We start from the raw sequence: 14,984 nt of genomic DNA, 5'->3' as shown, positions 1-14,984 counted from the left end.
TATTACATGATATAGATAATTTTTAGAAATACAGCCTTTTTGTAGGCATTTAGTTTGCTTCCAACTTTTTGCTTTTACAAATAGCATAGCAGGGACTAAATTGTTTACTTCTTCTCTAATCATTTCCTTAGAAAAAATTCCCAGTGGTGAAATTCCTGGTCTAAGGCTGTGAACATTTTCAAGACTTCTGATGTACAAGAACAACATATATAGAAAGCAAATCATAGATATCAGAACACGAAGAGATTTTTCACATGATTCAGTAAAGCTCTCTCATGTCACAGATAAGGAAACAAACTCAGAAAGATAGAGTGGCTTGCTCATAGTCACACAGAGGGTTAGTAATCATCTAATGAACACGCCGAGCTTATTGCAGGCTTTAAAATTCCTAGGATTCTTGGATTTGGCACTTTCAAGATAAAAGGACTTTGTTGAAGGTTCTGGAGTAGTTTGCTTATTAATTGAGGCTTTAGAATTGTGAAAGAACTAATCCATCTCTAAAGAATGAACCATTTTCTTACTATATACCAAATTATGGCAAGTAATACTTAGAAATGAAAATATAACCAAAATCATCAAATTCTTAGTTAGTCCTTCCATTTTCCAAAGGACGTAATACTACTTTGAAACAAAGCATCAGTACACTTTAGCTGCTGATATGTGTGGCATTCTTCCTTATTATCTTTTTGGCATTGAAATGTGTATAAGCACTCCTGAAAGTCTACACACTGGTTCAAAATTTTGCAGAGGTTTATTACAGTTTCAGAAACTTTTTAAAACAGGCTGAAACAGATGCTTCAGGTTTCAAGTTCTGATGGTTGTTTGCTTCAGGAAAGTCCAAAACAAATAGAATATAATTTGTTGGAAGGATTTATTGAGGGAGTGCTCTCAGGTAGGAACAGAATGAGGGTCAGAGGAAGGAGCTCAACAAATACGTGGTCTCAGCTGGAGTCAAGCTTTGCCTGCTCCCATGGGGGACTCTGGAGCATGAATTGCACCACGGAGTTGTTCCTGCATTTTGTAGTCCCCCTTATCAGTCTGTCATTCGTTCTTTGTTGCCAGGAAGGAGGGCTGGTGTGTAACCTCCCTGGCAAGACTGCTGTTTTTTTTGTTTTTGCTTTTTTTTTTTTTTGGCCAAAGGCCATTGCCCAGACAAGGGGCAGCTGCTAGCCATTAGCAAGCAGCCCTCACAGGAGTTGGGGATGGGTGCACTGGGAAGGAGATCTGAGTGAGGCCCCAACAGTATTCACTACAACAGCCATGAAGGGGATGCATTTCTTTTGTCTGTGCTGCCTCGGGCACTTTTTACTAGTGAGCTAAAAGCAAACAATACCATCATCCCATAAGTCACAACAGACACACAGCAGGATATAGTAACTCCCTAAGCAGAAGTCATAGCTATACACGTAATCCCTCTACTATGCTATGTTTTCCTTTTGGGGTCTAGAAAGCAACTGAAAAACAATTTTTCCAAGCTGTAGTGTCTACAATTTGAGTTTCTAATCTCAGGCATGACATAGTAGAAGTATTTGATGATAATACTAAGACCCCCATTTGTATCTCATGTACTTGATAGGTTTTCCAGTTATTTCCAAATGCTGCAAGATTTTTATAAATTTCTCTGTGTTAAAACATCAGAAGGAGCCAACAGGCTCTTGGCCTGGGATGGTGAGCTCAGTGAAGGAGGTCGAGTTTTAGCAGGGGTGGTGGGGCCAGTCTGTGTTGACTCTTATGGAAGGGGCCTCAGCTTTGGTCATTCACTCATTCTCTGCAGAAAAGAGAATGGGTGTCATCAGCTGGTGGTCCAGGAGGGTTATAGGAGAGAAGTCAATGTGGAGAAAGAAATTGGGAAGGGTGCTGGGCTGCTTCAAGTTGAAGTGTAAGGCCGATTGCAGAAGGAGGGAGCAGGTGAGCTCCTGGTACCGACACTGGGCAAGTGGATCCCACTATCCCTGTGTGTCTCTCCTGTAAGAGGAGTGATTGCTTCAGTCACACCAGCAGTATGTATGCAAGCACTCAATCATTCATCCTTCAACACATTTACTGAGCACCTTCTGTGTGCTGGACTCTGGGGAAGAAAAATCAACCCAGGCCCCTGGTCCTTGAGAAGTTTGTGTTCTGGTGGTCAAGGCAGAAAGGGAACAGATAGAAAATGTTCCTGTGGGAGACCTGCACACATGAGAGGGGAGGAAGGGGAGTAGGCAGAGATGCCCACAGGAGGGGCACTTGGTAGAGCTGTTCACAGGCTGGGCTGTCCACCTCACACAGCATGTTGGCGGATCTCGCAGAGCACTTGATACCAAGTTCAAGTGGAGTGGAAGCCGAGGTCCCCTCCACAGGGAGAAATCAGGTCTTGTGGGCCCCAGACCAGCAGAGAAAACCTGTTTCAGCCAAAGCAGACAGTGGTGATGGCCTCTTGGGATACTGTTTCTGCTCATCAGCACTTTTAAAAGTCCAATAGCCCATTTAATAAAGTTGTCCTGTTGTCTCTTACAGGGAGAAGTTGTGGAATACGTGGATGACCTCTTGGAACTGGAGGAGACCAGCTAGCCCACAGCAACCAAAGAGACTTCCTCTTGGCGTTCAGGAAACACAGATTCTTTGTCCTTTTCCCGACAGCCCAGGCTGTTGATACCTCAGAGCCTTCTCTTTACTCTCCAAAGTGAAAGGGAAGCCCCCGTCTCTCTCACTACGTGTCACCAGGGGTGAGCCTGCCTTTCCCATCTTCACACCTGCCACCTCATATTCATACCTATCTTTCTCACCTTTTTTTTGAGATGGAGTCTCGCTCTGTTGCCCAGGCTGGAGTGCAATGGCACGTTCTCAGCTCACTGCAATCTCCGCCTCCTGGGTTCAAGCAATTCTCCTGCCTCAGCCTCCCAAGTACCTGGGATTACAGGCATGTGCCACCATGCCCGGCTAATTTTGTATTTTTAGTAGAGACGGGGTTTTGCCATGTTGGCCAGGCTGGTCTCGAACTCTTGACTTCAGATGATCCACCTGCCTTGGCCTCCCACAGTGCCGGGATTACAGGCGTGAGCCACCATGCCCGGCATCTTTCTCACCTTTACACCTGTCTTCTTATCCTCACATCTGTTTTCACACCTTCATCCCTGTCTTCCTCATGTTCACACTTGTCTTCCCCATGTTCATACCTGCCTTTCTTACCATTTTGGTTTGAAGGGCAGTCTTCTCTGGCTTGTTTTTTTGTTTTTTTGTTTTTCCCAGAAAATCAGCATTATTTTTTAAATAAGAAAAACATTCCTAAAAGATGATAATTGTGAAAACCTCCTTTGGCTTGTTTAGTTTTCCAGATTTTAGTCTCCTTTCTCCCCATCCGGGAAAGATAGTGGAAGACAAAGGCTAAATTTCTCCAGCCTCACAGTGGTCTTCACTTGGTCTGACTTGTACCAATTCTAGCACCCACTGAAAAACAAGTTGAGTAGAGAGTGTAGAGTACAGAAATGTGGCTTTTGCCCCACTTTGCATCTCCAAAAGTACAACGGTTGGCTGATCCCATTTGAGGACAATGCTTAGTTGTAAGTCTCCAAGTTGGAAAAGGAAGAAAGCCAGAGCTGTCTAGTTTCATTCCTTCTTTCAGTAAATATTTATTGAGTACCTACTGTGTGCTAGGCATTGACCTGGGAACTAGAGATACTTCACAGAATAACAGGGGAAAGTTCCCTGTGCTCATGGAGCTTACATTCTACAAGGAGAAAGAGATAACCAATACATAGGAATAAATATATACAAGGTATCATATAGTGATAATTGCTGTGGAGAAAAATAAAGCAGGGGAGGGAGTAAGAAATCCTGGAGATGAGGCTGCAGTTTTAAATGGGGCCTCACTGGGAATGTGACATTGAGCAGAGACGTTAGGGAAGTGGATCCTGGACAAGGCATTCCAGGCAGAGGAACAGGATGTGCAGTGCCCCAAAGTGAGAACTTGCTCTGCATGGTCAGGAAAGAGCAGGGAGACCAAGCAGAGTCGTGGGCAGGGGGAGAATGAAAGGAGAGGCGGCCGGGGAGGACAGGTGGTGGAGGGCCTTGGCTTCTGCTGAGTGAGATGGGAACCACTGGAGGGTTTGAACAGAGGAGTGCCTTGATTGATTTATATTTTGCAAGGGTCATTCTAGCTGCCATAGTGTGAAAAACTTTAGTGGACAAGGGCAGAAGGAAGAGGGAAGACCTGTTAGGAAGCTACTGCAAGGTTCCAGGCTTGGGCCTGGGCCACAGCAACAGCAGTGGTCAAATATCTAGATTTATTTTGAAAAGAGCCAATAGGATTTGCTGAGAGTTTGAATGTGGAGTGTAAGAAAAGGAAGAGTTAATGATGACATTAAGGTTTTTGGCCTGAATAGCAGGAAAGATGGAGTTACCAGTTAATGAAATAGGGAAGGATGGGCTGGGTAAGTAAGGAATTTGGTGCAAAGCAGGCTGTCTGTGGTTGGAATGGGAGGTTCTGGCCGCAAATCAAAGTGGAGAGTTTTCTCAGGTCAGGTCTGCAGCAGAGCTCGAGACAGGGATCTGAATGCACTTGGTTTATTGTGGGGGGTGCTCTCAGAAGGAACCTGTGAAAGCCTTTATCAGTCATTTATTGGCTATGAGAAGTTCTCTGGGAGTGTGGGTACATTTGAAGGCAAGTGGCTTCAGCTGAGGGCAGGTCTCTGGAAAAGAGGCAGTAGGCATCTGGCAGCTACCATGCATGGTAGTGTGTTGGGGGTGGGGGTCCTGGGCACTGGCTGTATGAAGGGATCTGGCAGGGCACCACAGCGCCCCCTACTGAATCATCAGCATGTCAGTGGCATTTAAAGCCATGCAGCTGGAGGGGCCACTGAGATTGTCTCCGAGTATTACTGAGAAGCAACAGAAAAGAGCCATGGATGGAGCCCTTGGGCTCTCTGGGAAATGGGAAATCAGCCAAAGGACTGAGAAGGAGTTACCTTAAGGTCAGAGAAAACCAAGAGAGTGTGGTGTTCTGGAAGCTGAGCTTTCTTTATTCAACCTCATTCCCTTCTCCAAATAAGCCACTTGTGTAGTTGGGCCCCTCCAGGGTTGAAGGCAAGAGGAGAAAGGCACAGCGTTTGGGAAACAAGACTTTTCCTGCAATAGCCTGGGAAGGAATAAAAGGATAGGGTGTTTGGGTTTTTGTGTAATGGTGGTTAATTGGGGTGGAACACTCACACATTGTGCTTTTTCTGGGCTTCCCTTATCTCCCAGAACACTCTACCAACCTCGGGGAACTCGGGCACATCCTTCTGTTTCTCCTTCAGCTCTATCCTGCTTCCCTCATCCCTTCTGACACCACATCCTCACTCACCTGCACAAGAATCCCTGCATCAGGTTCTTCTTTGAGGGTACCCACCCAGGACAGTCCCCTACCACTTCGGTCTTGGGCTGAAGTTGCCCACGTCCACAGAGTCTGTACTCCCAGCGGGGGTGTTTGGCCCGAGGAGTCAGTGTTATTACTGGTGGATGCACCGTGTCCACAGCAGCCTCCCAATCCCAGCGATGCGTCACATCTTATGTGGCTTCCTGCTGGGGGAGATGGCCGTCACCCATGGGATGCCGGGTTCTCCTTTCTTTCCTCACCCCACCCTTTACTCCACCAGAGAAACTTCCTTTTGAACTCAGTGGGGAAGAGGGTGATGAGACAGGACTAAAAAGTAGTGGGGGACCCAGCAAGTGGACGCCCTGCTCCAGGATTCCTGAGTCTGTAAATAGTGTGCCCAGCAGCTGTGAACTCCCCTTATCGCCCCGGGCTGCAGTGTCCTTCCCAGCTGTGTGAGAAAATGAAAGCTGACGTCCACAGGGACCCAGACTGGGTTGGATGTTGTGACTCACTCCACCTCTGTGCCCTGCAGAGGTACTGTTGGGTCCTTGTCTTGTGAGCCTGGGGTGAGCTTTCTGTACATGATGTTGTTCCACATATGGGTTGAGTTGGCATGGTGGGGGGTCCTCTTTCACTCTCTGAAGTTGGCCTCCTTTCACTGGGGATTGAAAAGCACCTCCACCCCTAACCTAGTGATGTCCCCTGAGGACCTGGGTGATAGTACAGTCAATATTGTCAGTACTTTGCTTTGATTGAAGGCTGTAGAGCTGAGTTACCAAAATTTCTATTTCAAAGGAAACCAAACCTTAAAAAAAAAAAGAAAGTGGGCTGGGTCTTCCAAACCTACCATGAAACCCTGGTGTGCAGGCTGCACTCAATGACCTCAACCCAACACCTCCCTGAGTGTGTTTCTTGGAAGAGCCTAGAAGATTCCTGGATTGAGACCCCATTGGTTCAGCCTCAGTCTGGCCCATCTTGAGAAAAACAAACACATTTGTAAGCTTTGTGGGAGCTTCCAGGCCTGCTCTAAGATGCCTTGCTTGTCCTTTGACCCATCAGCATGGAGCTCAGTGGTTGCTGTTTGATTCTGCAGGCTGGTGGGGAGGCCGCCCATCGTGGTGGGGCATCTGTCCAGCCCCATTGCCACTCAGGGCATCAAGCAGGAGGCACCTGCTGGGAAGGGTCTAAAGATACTCCTTGTGGCCACTGCTACTGTTCACACTTGACTTGTGGAGAAGTGAAGGGCTGAGGGGAGGTTTGTGTATACCCATGTATTTAAAAGTGACTGACTGACTGAAATGAGCACATACCGACATATGCAACATACTAATACCTTCCTGATTTTCGAGACTTTCTAATTACTACAACTAACCTGTTGTGCTCACCTCTGGAATTCAGAAAGAGAGCCACTGCAAGCACTGACCACAAGGGCTGCCTTAGGAAGGAAATGTGTGCTTTCAGGAGTTCTTATTAGGGGAATTTTAAGAGCACAAAAATTTTATTGAACCCACCTTAGTGGCAAACAGAAAATGATTTGTTAGATTGTCAGTGGGAAGGGGTTTATTATGACTGCTGGTGGAATAAACAGTGACCAGTTTCTGCCAACATTTATGGAAATAACGTTTCTAAGTTTTAAATGTGAGCTGTAAACCGAAGCTACTTCAGTTAAAAAAAAAAAAAATCAATACTTAAACTGTAGGGAAAAGGTGGATTGGTGCCAGAGAAAACATTATTTAATAGTGTCGGAACATGGAACTGCAACACAGTTTGTAGCAAGGCACTGAGAAAAACCCACAACTAATCCTTCATCGCAGCTGTCTGAACTCTTGATCATCTGCCATCCCCCAAACAGTGACTTCTTTTTTTCTGGTGACTCCAGGCCTGAATGACCTAGTGTGGAGAGTTTAAACTATGTACAAGGGAGGAAAGAGAAAAAGGAAAGGAACCTTAAGTAAGCCTCAGCCAAAGGTTTTATGCATGGGACTTCCTGTGCCTGCCCCCAGGGGCAAGACTGATCCCCATGCCTGTGCCCATGACATCTCCCTGAAAGAAAAGACACCATGACAGCCCAGCTTTGCCTTGACTGACCCACTGCTACCCCAGAAATAAGAATCAAGAGCAGCCATTGTTATCCTTAAGAGTGTTTTCCGTCTAGGGCCGGCTCGTGAACAGCCACATATCCTTGCACCTGACACTGTCCCCACACAAATAGCTGGCTTTTGTTGCTTGCTGAATGAATGAGTGAGTTGGCTCTATATCCCCTTGGAGCTGGCAGGTAAGATATTAGTGCCTCATTTTACAAGATGAGAATAGGAAGGAATTAAGCAATTTGGCCAACAGATACAAGATAGATTCCAGAGTTTCATCTCCCACTTTAGGGTGGCAGCCAGTAGGCCAAACTCCAAAGACCGTTGCTGATGTCTTTTTCTGCCTCCCCTCTTTGGGTTAGTGTGGTATGTACAAGCTCACGCTTGTTGAAGATTAGAAAACAGTTGAAAACAAAAGCTTTTTGTTTTTCTTTTTAAATCACATTAAATGTTTTACATTGCTTATTCTCTATTTTCTATTCTATCCACTGGACAGGGATGTCTTCACCACATTCTAGAAGCTATGTTGTAATGAGCTCTGTTTTCTCAGGTGTGTGAAATTTCTGACATTCATCTAACAAAGTAGAAACTTCAAGCCAGGGACTCCTGGACCTCATGTAGGAGGAATGGTCCTTGCTCGCCATGAGCCAAGAGCTGGCTGAGGTCCTGTCAGGCAGTAGAGCCTCATGCCTCTCCCCAGGAAGATTGTCTTTCAGAGGAGATCTGGAATCCCACTAGGAAAAACATTTGGAATCTGTTTCAAACAGGGACCCAAAGCATCTTCAGGCATGACTGTCAACAGCAACTGTGCTCCATGCATGCCACTAAAGGGCAGGCAGGAGAAAGAAGAGTAGAAGGAGGCAGGTGGAAAGAGTGAGGAACCAGCCAGCACAAAAAGAAGTCCACATTATGGAGAGTTGAAACAGCTGTCTGAAGAAGAGGTGGAGGACATGGAGGTCAGCCCAAGAATTCCAGAGGATATGGTGAAAAAATCTGGACTGAGGAGGAGAGGAGGTGTAGGGAATAAGAGTTGAGTGTTGATGGATGTCTTAGGTCAGGATCCTTTGAAGCAAGGGAAGTGATGGGGTGCTCTCAAGAGAAGGGGTATGAGAGAAGCAGGAAGGAGCTAGTAAGGATGTGTCTTCAGTTGGACACTGGCTTCAGCTTGATCTCATGGGAGCTCTGGAGCATGAATCATATTGGAGTTGGTCCCACCTTGAGGAAAGGAGGCCAGCCTTTTGCATTCCCGTGACAGCTGGTCATTGGTTATAGGCTGCCCTAGCAGAGTATAAGGTGGTCTAACTTCCTGGGTGAGGGAACTCTCAATAGGCCGAGGGCAATTCTCTGCGTTGGAAGGGTACACTTACGTGCTTACGAGCATTTTAACAGCCAACACTCAGGGCAGCTGGAAGATAGGTTCACCTACCTAGCAAAGGGGACCTGGGAGGGGGATCAACAATGTCCACAACATTGGAAGCCTTGGGAGGCATGGATCTGTGGTGGTCATGGATGTGAAAATGGAAGTAAGGCAGATGGGATTGGTGCTGATGGTGTCTGAGCTGGATTTGCTAGTTGCCCTTCCGTATCTCTTCCAACATGCCCCTACAACATGCCCAGTGTCCCAGAAGCCTGATCTGTTTGGTTCCATTGCCTGGGCTTCTTCACCTTCTGATTTCCAGTTGCCACTGGGACATGCCAACAAGAGATGGCAGGGTGAGACAAGGTCTGGGTCCTTAAAATCTTTGCTTCCTCCAGGCCACAGTTGGACACTGGCTGCATTCTCTTTGAGGCCAGAGCCCTTGTCCTGCAGGGCCTTTCCTATTGCTGAGCTCTTGTTGGGTTCCGTAACAGGTCCCCACCATCCCTTGATGGTTCCCCTAACTCTCCCCACACCTTTGTGAACAGTCCCTTCAGCTAACCCTCTAATTACTCCTTTGAGTGTCCTGTGAGTTAGGAGAAAAGGGATAATCAGTTCTCTCTTAGGCCAGTGCTTCTCAAGCTTTACCATTCATGCCCACCACCTGGGCATCCTGTTAGATGCAGATCCTGATTCAGCAGTCCTAGGCGGGCCTGAGATTCTGTACTTCCAACAAGCTCACAGTGCCTGTGCTGCTGGGGCAGGAGCCACACTTTGAATAGCGAGGTCCTGGGTGTTTCGTTGCAGTGAAGTGAGTGGTCTCTGGTTGGGGCAAGGAAGAGGGAAGTAGGGAGGGAGGAGGGGCAAGAGTGCCACAAACTTCCCTAAAATCCTGCTGCAGGAGGTAACATAGCTGAGAGTTAGGTTTGGAAAGGACAGTCTTAGATCTTAGATATAGCAAGTATTAAGACATTATTTTCAAGATTACTGGAGATTTTTTTTTTGAATGGAGTCTTGCTCTGTCCCCCAGGCTGGAGTGCAGTGGCATGATCTCAGCTCACTGCAACCTCCGCCTCCCGGGTTCAAGCAGTTCTCCTGCCTGAGCCTCCTGGGTAGCTGGTACCACAAGCATGATATCACGCCCGGCTAATTTTTGTATTTTTAGTAGAGAAAAGGTTTCACCATGTTGGCCAGGCTGGTCTCGAACTCCTGACCGCAAGTGATCTGCCTACTTCAGCCTCCCAAAGTGCTGGGATTACCAGTGTGAGCCACTGTGCCCAGCGAGAATTTTTTTTTTTTTTTAAACCATGGTGCAGTAGCCTAGAAATAAAATACATTCAGCAACTGTTGGGGCAATAATTATTTATTTTAAATATCTCAGAAGCTTTGTGTTAACAGAACCCCCTCCCCCAATTTTCATGAGCATTAAACATTCACCATTCTCAAAACATGCATGACATACAATTTAGATTTACAGTGTTTTAATCATTCCCTTTCAACATGCCTTTTTAGATTCTAAAACATTAATTTAGAGGATACCACACCAATAAGAACTTAAAAACTGATGTGTTGGGTTTATTTCACAGTCCATGTCTACAAATAAAACATTTACCTGTATTAATAATTTGTAATAAATTTATTAATACACTTGTATTAATATTGCCTATTTATTTGTTGGTATAAATCCAATGTTCTGGGTTATTCCACAATAATAGTTGCTAACACAGTCCCAATGCTGAGACAGAAGTTATTTTATATAGTTAAAAATAGAAAAGTTATCTTGCAGTAGATTAGGATCTAATTTATAAATATATACAGTCTCTGGCTTTTATTCTATTATGTTTTGCTTTGGCTACATGCAGAAAGCATTTTATTCCTATTGTTCTTGACGTCGTCTGATGCATAGGTATTCTAGTTGGTACCTTCAGGCTTTATTTTACCCAACTATGGGGACTAAGATCTTTGATTATGCTGCCTCTCTTTACAGCTACTTCGCCTATTACTTTTCCAAAGCTTGCTGAAAAGAGGTGGCAGGGTAGAAAACATGTTGCGAATTTTCTTTTTCCTTAGGTAAAACACCACCAACGATTTTTCAATCATAAAAAAGATCAGGATTTCCCTCTACCACACAAAAACACTTAGACTGCTATGGTGTCTCAAAATAAATGTGTTGCATTCATCACCTTTTACCACTGATAACTATTTCCAAGAAGGTGATTCATATTAGAAAAATATAACATGTTTCATTTCTGTGCCAACATACAGGAGACTATTGCAGGTGGCATTTAGGCAGCTTCAAATCCACCTCAGCTGCACACAGCCATGCCTGACTTCCACACAACACACACCACATACTCATCTTCTGTGCCTTTAGGGCTTCAGCTGGCCTCGAAGTTCACATTTGAGGTTATTATAAACCAACAGGCTCTCAAACTTGAGTGCACATCAAAATCACCTGGAGGGCTTGTTAAAAACAGAGAACTGGGCCCTACTCCCAGGGTTCCTGTTTCCTGAGTCCAGGGTGGGACTAGAGAATTTGCATCTCCAACAAATTCCCAGGTGACGCTGATGCTACTGGTCTGAGGACCACACTTTGAGAACCACTGCCATAAACCATCCTCACTGAGCCACCCCAAGATGATTTAGATGCTATGAAATGGGTTACCCAACAGACAGGATGGATTCTGTTTCCACAGAGCTCCCAGTTTCCACACTAGAGAACAGATCAGCACAGATCATTTCATATTCTTTCAGATTCTTCTGTTTCTCCATCAAGTATGTGCCCATACTTGATATCCTGGTGTTCGGCCCTCTGAAAACATTTCTTTTTTTTCTCCTGTGTCATTCTCTCTTACTGGAGTTCAGAGAAATGGTTAATCCTGAGAGAGGAAACCAAGGACTGAGTTTTGTTAGTCCTGGCAAAAATTCCAAGACATTCCTAGGCACAGACTGGTCAAGGACAACTAGGCCACTGCTTCTGAGAGGAAATGGTACTTACTGGTACAAAGCTAACTTTGTTTTTAAAAAATAATGGCAAATCCTTAACCATGAAAGATTGAAAATAAAATAAATAAATGACAGGCTGTCCCACAGAATGGACGGAACAGAGGGGGATGTGTGTTTCTTCACTCCTCACTTCCCCCAACAAAATGTCAGTCTTAAATTCTCTCTAATTTCAAGACACAATGAAAAAAGAAACCTCAAAGCTTCTAGACTGTGTCCTGGCTCTTGGTTCATCTGCCCTCAGCAACATCACAACATTAAAAGGAAACAACCCATTATTCTTACATATTCCTCTCCCAATAATTCAATATCCATGTCCTAAATAATACTGCTCTCATACACTTGGTTTATCATGACTATTTATAAAATTTCAGGGCATGAAGCTGGTGATTTTCTTTCTTCAAAAAGGTAATATTGTGATGTGGCTCACACCTGGAATCCTAGCACTTTGGGAGGCTAAGGAGGGCAGATCACTTGAGGTCAGGAGTTCTTGACCAGCCTGGCCAACATGGTGAAACTCCACCTCTACTAAAAATATAAAAAAATTAGCTGGGCATGGTGGTGCATGCCTGTAATCCCACCTACTTGGGAGGCTGAGGCAGGAGAATTGCTTGAACTTGGGAGGCAGAGGTTGCAGTGAGCTCAGATCGCGACACTGCACTCCAGCCTGGGCAACAGCATGAGACTCTGGTCTCAAAAAAAAAAAAAAAAAAAAAAAAAAAAAAAAAAAAGATAATACTGTGATGAAGGAAGAGGTGATTTTTGACCTCACACTGGAAACAGGGCCCAAGCACAGGTCTGGGATTAGCGTAGTCAATTCCAGAGCAGATGGTGGAGGAGACATTGATGTGAGTGATGATGCCACCAAAGCCTCCCTGCCCTCCCAGGTGCTTCAGAGACATTTCTTAGCCTATAAAACAAAGGGCTGAAGAAAAAATGATGAGCCCCAGTCCACCTGCATCATGCTCTAGTGAATTATCAGTGTGATGTGTCACAGTTATTTTCCTCCCAAGTGGCTTTGGAAGAACCCACTCCAAAGGTGCCTAGACCTTCTCCATCTCGATCTGCTGGTGGTAGTGCCGAGCCTGCCGCTGGCCAACATTCAGCTTGTACACAGAGCTCTTGTGCTGGCACTTGCGGTAGCCCCACACCATCCCCACACCTGCCAGGAGCAGCAGTAGGCACAGGACGGTGACAATGGTGGCAATCACAGGGCCTCTGCTGAGGCCAGGACATCCGTCCCCCACACACGACTCCAAGGTGGGATGAAGCTCCTCACTTGCACCCGGCCCGGGGCCTTCCTGTCCAAAGAAGTCTTCGGACAGCAGGTATGGGAAGCTATCCTGGATCTCAGGAACAGTGGTTTCTACTGGAGGCTGGGTGGTCGCCACGATCATTGAGGGGATGTGGTTAGGTGTCTGCTTGATAGTGGTCGCTGTTAATATCTCCAGGGTGGAGCTGGTGAGCTCATAGGGCAGAGTGGCCATGGGAGACTCCTCTGTGGTGAATCTCCAGGGTAGAGTTGACTGGTACTTGGTCAAGTCACCATCCCCAATGCCCTCAGTCTCGGAAGCATTCACGGGTCTGAGTGGCAAAGCTTCCACGTCTAGCATTTGAGATGGAAGAACTGAACTATGGGTCATGCCCTCGCTTGGTGTGAGGGTGCTACTCTTGGGCTTCTTAACTTCCACAAGAATGGGCTGATCAGGAGTAACTAGGACGTTTTCATCCAGTCCTACTGACCCATCCCCTCTGTCCCCATCTTCTTCCTCTTCTGCCTCTGTCTTCCTCCAAGCCCCATCTGTCACAGGGTAGCCATCTAACCAGGACTCATCACTGCTGCTCACCACTGGATCTCCTGCCTTGCTGTCATTCTTGCCCACAGATGGCCCCGAGGGACCATCAGTGTTGCCGTAGATCACCTTGGTTTCAGGTTCACCTGGGACCAATTTTACACCACTGTGGTTGTCTCCAGCAGAAAACTGCTTTTTGGTGTCATCATCCACCTCCTTTTCCAACCCGGGCTTGTGGAAAGCCTCAGCAGGAAACCAGAACAAGTGCTTCTGGAGCAGCTGCGATCCTGGTGAATCTGCGGGGACACTGCTCCCAGCACCAGGCAAGCCTGTGGTTGGCACGAAGGCTTTATCCCAGGCTATGTTTTCTCTCCCCACAGAAATGGAGACCAGACGGTCCTGTTTTGGAGCCTCCTCAGAGGAGTCTCCCTGACCCCTGTCCTCGTTTGCCTCTGTCCGGGAATCCTCCATGAGCTCTCTGAATGAAACAGATCTGTCATCAGGGAAGTTATCTTCATAGTCAATGTGTGCCTCAGCCTCATCTGGAAGGAAAGAGGGAAAAACCTCATTAGCTCCAAAGGCACAGAGCCAGTATAGAACATAAGAAAAGGAAATTAAAAGCGTAAAGGCTGGGACAGAATAAATAATGCTATTATTCACAGATGATATGACTGTGTATCACAGATAAACCCAAATAATCTACATATGAATATTACAAGTAACTAAAATTAACATCTGAGCTTAGGCCGGGCATGGTGGCTCACACTTGTAATCCCAGCACTTTGGGAGGCCCAGGCAGGTGGATCACTTGAAGCCAGGAGTTCGAGACCAGCCTGGCCAACATGGCGAATGCCCATCTCTAATAAAATACAAAAAAATAGCCAGGCATGGTGGCATATGCCTGTAATCCCAGCTACTCAGGAGGATGAGACATGAGAATCGCTTGAACCCGGAAGGCGGAGACTGCAGTGAGCCAAGATCGTACCAATGCACTCCAGCCTGGGTGACAGAGTGAGACTCAAAAACAACAACAACAAAAACAACAACTCAAAAACAACAACAACAAAAAACATGTGAGTTTATTAGGGATACTAGGTCTACAGTAAATATAAACATCAATTGTATTTCTAAATATTGTCAATAAACAGAAAATTAAAATTTAAAAGGATACTATTTACAATAACATTAAAAAAACCAAACACATAGGAATAAATCTAACAAAAGATGTTCAAGACTTCTACATGGAATGATATAAGACATTGCTAAGCAAAATTAAAGAAGACTTAAATGAATGGAGGAATAGACCATGATCATGTAGTAGAAGGCTCAAGATTGTTAAGTTGGCAATTCTGTCCAAATTGATCTATACAGATCTAATACAATTCCAGTAAAAATCTCAGACATTAACTGAA

General features: G+C 45.7%; 2 protein-coding genes across 2 annotated transcripts in view; one reads left to right on the top strand and one right to left on the bottom strand.

Moving 5' to 3' along the window:
- CRTAP (cartilage associated protein) overlaps positions 1 to 3,270 on the top strand; it is a 30,567-nt gene extending 27,297 nt beyond the window's left edge. Inside the window, exon 7 of the mRNA XM_024244288.3 lies at positions 2,497 to 3,270. Within this exon, the coding sequence (XP_024100056.1) occupies positions 2,497 to 2,550 (54 nt within the window). The 3' untranslated portion in view covers positions 2,551 to 3,270. The remainder of the gene's footprint in view (positions 1 to 2,496) is intronic.
- A 3,658-nt stretch (positions 3,271 to 6,928) lies between these two features.
- The window catches only part of SUSD5 (sushi domain containing 5), a 72,696-nt gene continuing 64,640 nt past the window's right edge, over positions 6,929 to 14,984 (bottom strand). The window contains exon 5 of the mRNA XM_002813967.6: positions 6,929 to 14,114. Coding sequence (XP_002814013.2) covers positions 12,823 to 14,114 — 1,292 coding nt within the window. The 3' untranslated portion in view covers positions 6,929 to 12,822. The remainder of the gene's footprint in view (positions 14,115 to 14,984) is intronic.

Source organism: Pongo abelii, chromosome 2 (assembly GCF_028885655.2).
Source record: "Pongo abelii isolate AG06213 chromosome 2, NHGRI_mPonAbe1-v2.0_pri, whole genome shotgun sequence".
Taxonomy (NCBI): domain Eukaryota; kingdom Metazoa; phylum Chordata; class Mammalia; order Primates; family Hominidae; genus Pongo; species Pongo abelii.
This window is presented reverse-complemented; position numbering and strand designations above follow the sequence as displayed.